The following is a 12,708-nucleotide window of genomic DNA, read 5'->3' on the forward strand; positions in this document are numbered from 1 at the left end:
GAGGTCGAAGATCAGCCATGATCTGATTGAATGGCAGAGCAGGCTCGAGGGGCCGTGTGGCCTTCTCCTGCTCCTATTTCTTATTTTCTTATGTTCTAAAATAATGCAATTATCAGGAGTAAACTTGAGGATGAAGTAAATTTAATACAAACAAGTGTGAAATGCTTGATGACCTGCATATTCCATGAATAATACTGAAATAGCTAAAGATGAAGCTGAAAGAGACCTAAGACTCTTAGTATCATAGTAGATGCAGCATAGGGGGAGGAGGCTATTCGATCCAAAGTAGACGCGACACTAAACATGCCCAACCGTTGCAGAGCAGCAACCAATAAAGCCAGTAGGATGTTGAACTACATAGTCAAAACAATAGACTACTATGCAAAGGAGGGAGTGATCAAACTTTATATTGCTCTGGTCAGATTACACCTTGAATACTGTGTCCAGTTCTGGTTGTTAAGAAACAAATGAGTTGCTTAAGCTTTGGATGCAGTGCAAAGAAGAGCTATGAGGCTGATCCCCAGTGTTGGGGTCTGAGTTATGAGGAAAGACTGGAGAAATTTGGGCTTTTCAGCCTTGAAAGGAGCGGACTGAGAGGTGATCTTATAGAGGTTTATAAGGTTGTTAAGGGCATAGAAAATGTTAGCTTAGAAAATTACTTTAAGTTAAACTGTAGGAGTTGAACTAGGGGTTACAGGTTCAAATGAGTAAAAGGTAACCATAGGACTGATATCAGGAAATTCTTCTTCATGCAAAAGTGCTCAATGTGCGGAATAAATTTCCAGATGGAGTAGTGGAAGCAAAAACAATGGAATCATTTAAGAAACAATTGAATGCTACAATGAGGGTATATTAGGATCTCTCAGGATGCATGGATGAATGACGATAAGCTGAATGGCCTTCTTTATCCGTAATTATCTTGTAAAGTATCACCTTATGGATAAGACATGAAACAAAGGCCCTGACTGTCCGCTCAGGTGAACCTAAAATACTTTTGAAGAAGAACGGATAGTTCTCACAGTGTCCTGCCCAACATTTATCCCTCAACCAACATCTCTAAAAACAGATGAATTGGTCGTTTACCTCATTGCTGTACTGTCCCTATTGCTTATAGCAGGCACCTTGGTGCCAACACAATTTGCCCGCTATACACGGTAGCTGGTGTAACCAACAAATTTTTACAAAGCACAAAGGGAATCCTCATCCTCTGTCTTTCCACTTGCCGCACTGTCTAAATGCCCCAGTGCCATTTCTTGCCACAGTAATGAACCAAATGGGAAATGACCAACAGCCTGCCTGTGAGACAGAGAGAGATAGAGTAAGAGTTAAGACACGAGAGTATCATGGGCTGAACAGGGCTGAAGTACGCAACAGTCTGGTCAATTTCACCTCTGGTTTAGAATTGAAATGATCATAATTGCAAGAGGTCTAGAGAATCACTGGGGGTGACTTTAACGAGGTGTGAATGGCTGCTTGAATTGCCCAAAATAGTCGGCCCGCTTAATACGGTTTAAGTGGTGCCCTTGTAATTGACGCCTATGGTATTGAAAAATGATTAGCGCCATTTTCCAGATATAGGTGGCTGTCCACGATAAGTGGGGACAATGTAAGTGTTGGGGACTGTACATGGGTCCTTGCTGTGTGCAAACTAGCTGCCTCATTTGCCTACAAAACAACAATGACTACACTTCAAAAGTAATTCACTGGCTGTGAAGCACTTTGGGATGTGCTGAGGACATGAATGGAGCTATATAAATGCAACTCTTTCTTTCTAACTGCTTAATATGTTTATTGATGAGATATCTTGAACTTGGAGATGTTTTGGAAACCGATAAAAACACAGTTTGAACACTTGTACAGGCTGATACTAGGATCTAAGCTGCATAAAATGACTCCAACACTTCATTTTAATAATGTTGCACTAATAAGTTTTATCTAATCTCTTTAAATAGACTGTGTTTGAATGGATTAGTCTATATCCAGGCATGAATTATAGTCAAGAAGATATAGACATGAACCGGGTCTGGTATCTGCACACCACCATTGTGGGGTCAAGAGGTCATGACAGCTTTCGCTTCCATGTTACAGATGGGGATAACTCCTCCCCTTCACAGAATTTTTATATTTCACTAAAAAACATGAAGAAAGGTGAGTAAATTCTAATTCTGAACAAAGGCCATTATACTACTTCATTTTTAAATATTAAAAATGATTTATTTTAACTTAAAGTTGTAAAAAGGGCATGGTCCTTGTGGATAAATTATCTTTTTGAAAACCCAGAAGAGCTGATATAATGGTTTTGATATGATACACATCATTGCTTTGTGAAAATATAAAAGTTTGCCAAACCACACCTTTTCCCTACTCTGCCCTTGCAGAGGTATGAACCCAAGGAACTAATAATTATTCCACTTGCAGTAACCTGATTTAATGTAGCCTTGGGCTATGCTACTAAACTCTCCTACAGCTGCATGTGACTCAGTTTAAATAATAATCCATGGGTGTAGCTTTTCTATGAACCTGTAAGAGGAATTTTTATTTCTAACCAATATCTAGCAGCTCTAGTGGACCTGATCCCTGGGGATGAGAAGGATCCTTCATTGTTTTAAGAGAAGGAGATACCGCTTCAGAGATGCAGCTTGTTGAACCAAGAGATGACTTGAAAAGCCATGGTAATTGCTTGCGTCTCTGGGCGTCAATTGCTATTGCGAAGGTCCCAGTCCGAGTAAGGCTGTCATCTAATCTATGCCTTGCAAGTGTGGCAAGTCTACACTAGTATAACTGGCTGACTCCACAAATATGGGTTTGATGTGAAAAATAAGGCTGTCAATTATCAGTTCTTCTGGCCATTACAGTTGAGGAAGATCATAAGCTGAACTTTTATGTAGCCTAATAATCATTCTTGATAAATATGGATTGTAGTAGAGACTGAGAAGCTGTGAAAAATGGGTTGAGAGACAATTTAATTATTAATTCCAAAGATGGGCTCTCATTAATGATATCTAGCTGCCTGTAATTAGGGTTATATAGACAGAATCGTAAGGGTTTTTCTTAATCTGTTGATTTCTAGCTACCTTTAATTGGAGTTACCCAGGAATTGACTTGAAGGGTTTTGTTAATTTACAATTTATTACATAAATTTCTCTTTGAGCGGCTCTACTTTTGTTGTTATTTAACAACTTACATTAATTGTTTTTGTCATTCATGAAGACACCACCAACAAAGAGCGGTGAAACTCATTTTTACATACTTTTATTTTTTGAGTTTTTTTCTTTTTCACTTTTTTATTTCCCTTTTTCAACAATTGTATTGTTCATTGTGGATGTTTCTCTTAAGCAGTGATCTTCTGCCAAGCAATCTGTAAGAATTATCTTAAAAGAGGTTTAACTTGTCTCTATATTTTATTTTTAATAACTGAGGAATGCTCTTAAGGAATCAGACAAAATATATATCTGCCTGTGGCACCTCAAACATATAGGTCTAGCATCGGGCTTGTCTGCTTCACCCTGTTTTTGGCTAGCAGATGTATCTCTCTTCAAATAATATTAGCTTTTAGGAGATCCTTCTCTAGAGTATATTGCTAAGTTACTCTTGGCCTTCCATGTGTCCATCATATAATTGGAGATTTGGTGGTTCTGCTGCATTTGATCTTTTTCTGGGATTGTAGGAGGCTGCTAGCCTCTTACAATGATCCAGAACAAGACAACATCTCACATCCCTCTCATCAACATTTGCAAGCACCAGCACAGCTACAAACATCCCAGGAGATGCAGTTTATGAGCTTGAGGAAGTAGCACTGGGTGAGTCACAGTGCCCAGGTATTGAAGATGAATTGGTGGTGACAAAGGAAGAGCAGGAACCTGATAGCTTGACAGCCACACTGCTGCCATTAATGACCCATTAATAAGCAGTGTGGTCAGCTTTGTAATGCTGCTGTTGCTATTTAGTGTGAAAGGAGATGAAAGTGTTGGCCATGCTGAGAAATGCATGTCCCCTATTTGATGCATGTGTGAGGAGGTCATTAGTTACTGCTGCATTTGATCCATATGCTAGGTTGGGAAGAGGCTGAAGTGGAAAAGTTGGGGAAACAGGTGATCATGACTGCCACTAGCAGTAACGTTCCAATGGTGCAGGTTGGCTCCAGATGTCCTTGCAGCAGATGGTATAGTTTTGAAAATGGCTTGCTACTGATCCTAAGCCTGTGGAACTAATTCCCCTCAGTTACTGGCTGGTGGGTGTATTAACACCTGCAACTAGGGTTGGTGGCATTAGGTAGCTGCGGGTAGTCCAGCTCTAGTGCCTTTTGATATTCCCACCATGCCTTCTTTCATCTTATATCACTTCCACCATGAAATAATATACTTGTGGAGTTTTAAAACCAACCCTCATCATTCATTTCTACTTGTCTTGAAGACTCCCGTGGGACTGTAACTTACACTCAGATGCCTTTTTTTCATTTCTTAACTTCCTGTGAAAATTTGTATTGTAACGGTTCCTTTTCTGTGCCCCTCTTTTATTCTGATCTTGTCGTTCTACTAAGACTTATAAAGGTTTCAATTACAATTTGCTTTCATGTGAATTAGCAGACAATATTTAGCTATTTTAGGGACTACATAAACTTTACCTACCGTTGACAGGGAAAAAATCCTTCAATTTTTTTTAAAAGTTGAAAATTTACAACAAATCTAAAAACTGGAGGATAAAAGTTAATGCCTAAAGAGCCTATGCATGTCTGAGAGCTCCATTACACCTGGGGGAAATGATGTGGTTCCCAAACAGTGGTGACAGGGCTGCTGCACATTGGGTGCTGCCCGCACATTAGGAGGAGCCAGTTGACCTCACATCATAACGCAAGGCCGGCTAATATTTTTGTGGGGCTCCCAGCATTCAGCGCACGACTTACTAGGAGTGCTCATTGGCTGGAATTTTGGCGCAAACAGATCTTAAATGGGTGCTTCTGCTTGGTGTCGGAATGTTTGAGGGCAGAATGGGCTCATATGGGTATATCAGAAAACTGCTATAAGAAAACTACTGTCAGCATATGTGTGCATAATATAAAGAGTCTATGGTAAAATTTTGCAATTAACAGTACACTCAGGATCCTTACTACGCTTTTGTAGACATTATGAGATAATTATACCTCTTGTAAGCATCATCATGCATCAAGGACAGAAAACCCACCGTCAGCAATCACTAACAAAAACAAACTACAAAAATGGAATTAAAGTGCCACAAATGAATGGTTTGCAATATCATGTGATCCCTTGTTTAGATTACAGCTTTGAAACCATTCCCAGTTATCTGTATTCTTTGTGTAAAATATAAACACATACTATAGATTTGATTTGTCCCTGAGAGATTTGGAGTCGATGTTTGGATATCCTAATGTTGCACAGCATATGTTTTAAGAAATCCTGTTGGTTGAAAATATGTTGCCATACTTGACTATAAGAAATTTATCACTTGGCATACTTAAATTCAAATTGGATTTCTTTCTTCCTTTAACTGTTGCTGTGAATATAAAAGTCAAGATTTTATGATTGGTGTTACTTTAATGCTCGTGCTAACCTATTTGTTTGGAACTATGCAATGCTTTTTAGTTACACACCTATGATCAACCTGCACAGATTCTAAACCTTAAAAGAGTGGTGTTCATCATACTTTGTAACTTGTTTACCCTTCACCTTTGACCTTCGGCGTGCTTGTTGCTCCGGGCCTCCAGTCCTGGCCTATACAGCTGTGGGATATTGACTAAGCTGGGATTCAGTGCTTATCAACAAGTAAAGGCAAGCAAATACTCTTAGAAGGCAGAGCTTTCCCTGCCTCTGGAGAACAAGTGAATAAGCTTTCTTAAAATAGAACTATTTAATAGAATTAATGGACTTATAGTTTTTCACTTCCTTTTGGGAAGTGCCAGGTGCCAACTTCACAATTACCTACAGTGGTATAATTGAAATCAGGAGCTCAGTGTGTTTGGAAAACATTTCAATCCTAGTCTCCGACAGTGACTGAAGTGGCTGGCTAATGATTTGCAGCAGGAGCCCTGCTCAATTGAGATGCCGCTTGCTTGTCTTTGTTTGTAGGCCGTTTCCTCTTTAAGCAGCGAACTTCAAGGCACTCTTCATGCCATCCTACGGAATGTAACCCAGGTGTCTGAAGGCATTTCTTAATGGCGGTGAGAATAGGTGCTGGAAACAAGATGCACATCATTTGAGTCTTCCATTGCTTCCCTACGTGTTTGGCTATGAGTAAAAGAACACTTGCAGGAGAAGGAAGAGGACGTGATGAATTTTCTGGTGCCTCTGGCATGTTGCTGGTAAGTTGCAAATGGTGTTCAACACAGTAAGAACAAGGTGGCTGCAATTGGGAACAATGCTTATTATAACGTATTGTTACAAGGTATGACTGCCAGCTCTGAAGAGATTAATTAACTTCTTCCAGCTTTGAGTAGCCATGCAGAGGTTGCTGGAGGTGGCATTTACTACCAAGGCCACCCCCTTCCATAGGGCCTGAATCATATCCTTTGTGGACCTACTTTCCTCTGGGCCTAAAAGTACATTCTCTCCTTGCCAGATTACAGATAGTAACATTTCAACTGAAGGTTCATTAAATTTGTGGCTCGGTGCCCTTAACAAGGACCAGCCTCAGGCATTGAAGTGAGCGACACTGTTGCAGACATAAAATGGCTGCCTTGACCCTTTCAGCTGCTGCAGCAGCCCTGGATTTTCCTCGGCCCAGAGGGCACTAACAGCACCAAGAGCCTGCCATGAACACGCAATGAAGGTGCATCGAACAAAATTGGACTGATTCTCAGTGATGTAACACCAGCTGATAAAATGCCGTCATGCTGCTATTTCGATGGTAAACTGGCCAAGGAGGAAAATCTAACCCAAAATGTCCATAAGTTTTGTAATATATTCCTGCTAAGGAAAGTTTCAAGAAGGCAGGCAGTTGCTTTTGCAAAGAGGGTAGAAATAGCTCTTTGAACAGAACTGATAGTGTCTAAACATTTTCAGCACTTCTAATCACTCCTGTTAAAAGTAAATAGATCAATATACTGTTTCCAGCAGACTATTCAATCAGGAATAGTGAAACACCCAATGTGTTACCCCTTTTAAAGAAAAACTTCATACTCACTTGTGCGATATCTGCATCTGTGTATTACCGACAAAGATGACACAGCAAGTTTCATAATACAACTATTATATGAATTAAAATCTATCATTGCATTCGTTGTTGATCACCAGAAGAACAGCATTGGTTTGTTATTTTATGAAGACATCTTGTCAAGTGCCTGTGACAGGTACAGTATTCTGTGCAGAAGTCAGCTGAAGTGGAATTAAACTGCCTATCACCAAGTGCTGTGAACTCAACTATAACCAAATGAAGTATTTTCCTCATAGCATTTAAATCAAAAAAACAAAATTACTGATGGGACTTATAATGAAAATCCAATGCTATTAAAAAGACTGGAGCCAGCATCTGAAAACACCATTGTTTGGAGCATGCATAAATTACCATCGCTGGCACAAGCAGGCGATTAATCATCTATTAACAACCGAAAAGAGAACTTTACTTAATAATATATTGAATATGATAAACATGCAAGATAAAGGCAAACATGATCAGAAGTGTTACCATATATACTTCAAGTCCTTTACAATTTTCTGAATAATGTTATTCTGTTCTTTTTAAAGTATATAGGTGAATAAATAGACAAGGAAGATGAAAATGGTGGAGCAGTAGAGCCAGTATACCAAACACATACTTCAAATCTATAATAGAAATAGAGAATGCTGGAAATGCATGGCAGGTTATCAACATCTGCAAGGGGCAGTAAATTTAACCCTTCATTAGAGCTCAGTAAAGGGTCACACACTTCAGATCCCAATCAAACTGCTCTGTGTTTCCAGCATTTTTTGGTTTTTATTTCAGCTTCGTAGTTTTTATTTTTTTTATCTCTACTCCAATCTTTTTATCAGCATAAATGTGGGAAAAGAGTTTGTTGTTTAGAAGCATGGTGAATAAAGTTACTACAAACAATAATTATTTATCAAATGAGGATGTAACAAAGCAATCGCAGTCAGCTAAAAAACATCAGTATTGAGCACAATTCATGTAAAAGAAAATTCTACTTCAAAATTTTCCTTTGAACACCTGCAGTTTTTTTTTCTCTCTAAGAAATGCTTTAGATCCTAATGCTAACATTATTGCAAGTCTAATTCATTGAAAAACACTATAGGGGCCCTCAATGACACGTCAGAAATAAAGAGTTTAGCCCAACTGCGTGGCTTATTGATGTTTTTTTGTACATTGCAAATTGGCTGTGCTCAGCAGAGCACCAGCTGGAAGCAGTGTACAGAACCCATGTGTTCACCTTTAATGTACTGGAGCATACAGTAAAAGAACTCTCTGAAGATGATGTCACATCAAGCTGCTTGACACTTAATACCCTCTTTGATCTTCCACATTTCATGGTAGTGGCATATCTTCAGAATTTATGAGGTGACTATAATCATTTAATATATATACATTTTTACAAGTTGAGTATCTTCATGATTGATGGCGGCAAGTTTAGAAAATCTGGTAAATCTCCCTGAAATGGTGTCAGTCAACCTAGAGAGCTGGGTTCAGCTTCTGCGGAGCAGCAGAGCTGCCAGCAAGTGATTGGTACGAGAGAAATGGAAGCAGCCGTCTCTCTGGAGGCTGTGCCTGGCACCGTTTTCTGACGAACATTCACAGTCACAACTGGTGAGAACGAGGAGTGCCATCTGTAAACTGTAAATCCTGAACATTTACTCAATCTGCTGCACCGTGCTGACAATAGGGAGTTCATAAAATCAAAGCCACCTCACAAATGAAAGAGGAGAGCTGCATTTTACCAATTAAATTAAGCTAATTCATCACTAACACAGCTGAGGCTTTGTTCATGGGTGACAATATATGAGTTTTGCTTTCTCTTTTTTCCCCTTCCTCTCTTTTTTCCATAGGTGACATTGTTGTACTCACCAAACCTGTAACTTTAACAGAGGGTGACAGGGTCACCTTGACGACAGATGTTCTCATGGCAACAGATGGCACTGGCAAACCCGAAGAGCTGTTGTATGCTATCTCTGTGCCACCTGCACATGGTCAGATCGAGTACATCAATTATCCTGGAGTGGCCATTTCCAGTTTCAGCCAGTTGGAGGTAGCAGCCCAGAAGGTCTGCTATGTCCATGACAACAGTCGTGAGGCCAGTACGGATGGATTCAGGTGAGGAGGCCTGCTCTGCTCTGCCATACTCTGGCTGTCTTAACAATAACAGTATAAACCAAAACACAAAGTACTGATCACAACTGAGGATTCTTGTTAATTTGTCAGCGTACGTTTTGTAACAGAATCTGTTTTTAAAATTCACTTATACAACCGAGTGTTACATAAATTCTATATAATGAATAACATGCATAAACTACACAGCTTAGAAAGTTTTCTAAAATCATTATATTTAATTTTACTGTCACTCCTTTAGTCCTACAGGAAATTAAAATTGTTCTTACAAAAGCCCCTCAAATCCCCTATGAAATAACGCAAATATAATTTGACACAGACAATTCTATAGACTAGTTGAACAGAGTATCCTACAGGGTATTTTTGTCAGGGATGACTGACCGCTGAGAGTTCAAAGGGCTTACAGAGTAAGGATTTATATCCATTTATAATCCTATTGTATTTTATTGCTTACTTGCTATAGAGGAACATTTGTATTAATCATGCCTAGTTTATTAACTGTGATTATGGAAAACCATAATGTGGATTATAATTCAATATATTTAAATGGTATAATTAAAAATCTACTCTGACACAGAAAAATAAGTTGTTTTTAGAACATCGAGGCCTGTGTGGGTTCCCAGCCTTTGACTATGATGAAATAGATGTTTTTCATGAATGTTTATCACTTTTTTGTAGCCGGTACCTTCTGGCGTAATCTAGTGCCAAAGCCCAGCTCCCTATCAGCTCTGCTATAATTCATTCTCAGCATTTGGAAGTGATCTGGTTCCAGGTGATTTATTAAATTACTTTTTATTGTGCTACTCCTAACTTGTCCATCTGTTCGGCAGCTCCTAACTCACAATCTGTCTGTAGTTTGCAGAAAGACAAACTGTCAAGGCCTGTTCGTGCACCAACACTTGACAATTCTCTTTCGGATTAGATTAATACCAGTTGTGACAGATTTTAAAGCTTGAAAAGAGATGCAAAAAAAATCTTATTAGAGCTTGTTGGAGCACTGATCAATTTTGACAGACACAGGCTGGGTGCAAGAGATAGAGCATTATTCATTTTATAAAAAAAGAGGATACAAAGAATACACAGAATATGCTTTTTGAAATTTCAAAGGAACCCACATCAAAAATGTTTAAAAGATTAAGGAATAATCCTGTTATCGACAATTAGGGTGGGCTTGCACATTGGCCGTAAAGAAAGATGGGTATTGCTATTTGTGGGCTAGTAGAACAATGTCTAAAAAACACCAACAGATGATGGATGCAGATGATTAACAAAATGACTACCCTTGGCACAGACATTTGAATTTAAAGTGAAAACCTTTTCATCAGGATTGATTGGGATAATTACACTAAAAAATGAGACTTCCTAACAGATGCTGTTATCTGCTATGGTGGAATTAAGTCCTTTCTCATTCAAACTCTTCTTTTTCCACAGATTTTTTGTCAGCAATGGGATGACAGTTAGAAACAGCTCCATGGAATTTAACATTGAGCGCACTGACCGTATTCTGCCCACTCTAGTCAATAATAAAGGTCTTCAGTTATCAGGTGGGGCCATGACGGTCATCTCTCCTGATAATCTTCAACTCACAGATCCAGACACTCCCCTGATAAACCTAACCTACATTATTATCCAGCCTCCTCAGTTTGGCAACTTGTATCTGAAAGGAAACATTCTTTTCCAGGACCACTTCACACAGCTGAATGTGAATAATTTGGACATTTCATACAAGCACAATGCTGGCCCCTCTGAGCTTGACCACTTTACATTCATAGCTTCTGATGGAACCAATCATGGGTTTTTAGTCAATGGCCAGATGAGAGAGGAGCCTGTTATATTCAGCATACAGGTATGTGGACATTATCTATACAAAGGCTCTGACTTAAATAAGGGAAAAAACCTCTGATTTCTTTGTGCAGTAAGGTAATTTAAAATTGCAATATTCTGTAGGTGGTGTTTTACATTTTATTGAAATAAATTACAGAAATTATCCATAGCTGATAAAAACAAATTAGTTTTGAAGTAATCAAACTCTTGCATGTAATATAATTACATCAAACACTTTTATACACAGAGTACATTCAGTCACTAGTTCAATTGATTTACAACCTGTTTAGATAAGTAGGATTAGATCTTGTTCCTTTGACTATTTCATTTAGTATTGATACTTTAGCACAAACAATTTTTATTTACCAATTTTAAAGCCAACTCCTCTAAAATAGAACCTTACTCATGTTTAATAGTTTTTAGTTATAGGCATTTTGGGGGAGTGTTTTCATTGCTTTTACAGAAACCTATGTTTCCAATCTAACTCCACTATACATCTACCTTGCAACACAGCATTGACTAAAACTCAGAATGTATCTCTGTGTAAAATCTCCAAATGTAACCACCCCATTTTAAATTAATTTCATTTAAAAGGCCCTTTAAATTGAAAAGCTAGATTTCTACCCAAAATGTTTGATCTGTTCAGTCCATTTATAAATGATAAAGTTTCCAAAAGCATAAGAATTGAATTTGAAGAACTTTGATGTCATTTTAGGAGAAAATATTTCCTGATAGGGCCTATCAACAAACACTTGGCAAAAGAACCAGAGGGAAGATGAGGAGAATCTTTTTTAATGCAGCGAGTTGTTATAATCTGAAATGCATTGCCTGAAAGGGTGGAGCGAGCAGATTCAATAGTAACTTTCAAAAGGGAATTGAATAAATACTTGAAAAGGAAAATTTTGCAAGGCCATGGGGAAAGAACAGGGGAGTGGGATAGCTCTTTCAAAGAACCAGCACAGGCACGATGGGCTGAATGGCCACCTTCTGTGCTGTATGATTCTATGACTTAAGGTCCAACTATTAATAATCAAACAACATGTTCCCTCAAAAGTGTCAGTGAAGCACCTATTACCATTATTTTGTATGTACTATGCAACCACAATGACAAATGTCCCTTCACACTCACACAGAAGTGTACAAATATAAACACAGGATCTATAAATGCTAGTATGTGCAGCAGTTATACAGTTGAAATTTATAAGCATTATTTCAGTCCAAACATATCTCTTCATCTAGGTGTTAATTTTTGTTATAACATATGTCAGAAAATGTTGATCACCTTTCAAATGTACAATTTGGTGACAGATGATATATTCATTATAAACTGGAACTAATTAAGCAGTCATATTGTCAAGATATGTAATCTTATTTTTTCTCAATTACTTTCTCCTTTTTCATTGAATTATAGTTCTTATAGATTTTTTGGTTTTAGAAAGCTAAAAACTATTATTGTTCATTTAAAAAAAAGAATATTTTCAGATATCTGAAGATGTAGTAAAATTAACATTCAAAGCGCTGATCACAGTATGGAGCTGGCAGAATAAATGCTGTTCAGTGTTCGTATTTCAATATAGTTACAATTTCAACATTTCTACAAATGTGTTGTTCCAT

The 12,708-nt window shown here is 38.2% G+C and overlaps 1 protein-coding gene across 2 annotated transcripts in view; it reads left to right on the plus strand.

The window, feature by feature from the left end:
• The window catches only part of frem1b (Fras1 related extracellular matrix 1b), a 150,645-nt gene that overhangs the window by 87,830 nt on the left and 50,107 nt on the right, over positions 1–12,708 (plus strand). For both annotated transcript variants that reach the window (XM_067990288.1, XM_067990287.1), the window contains exons 22-24: positions 1,953–2,148; positions 8,991–9,255; positions 10,702–11,116. In XM_067990288.1, coding sequence (XP_067846389.1) covers positions 1,953–2,148; positions 8,991–9,255; positions 10,702–11,116 — 876 coding nt within the window. The remainder of the gene's footprint in view (positions 1–1,952; positions 2,149–8,990; positions 9,256–10,701; positions 11,117–12,708) is intronic.

Source organism: Heptranchias perlo, chromosome 9 (assembly GCF_035084215.1).
Source record: "Heptranchias perlo isolate sHepPer1 chromosome 9, sHepPer1.hap1, whole genome shotgun sequence".
In the NCBI taxonomy this organism is placed as follows: Eukaryota; Metazoa; Chordata; class Chondrichthyes; order Hexanchiformes; family Hexanchidae; genus Heptranchias; species Heptranchias perlo.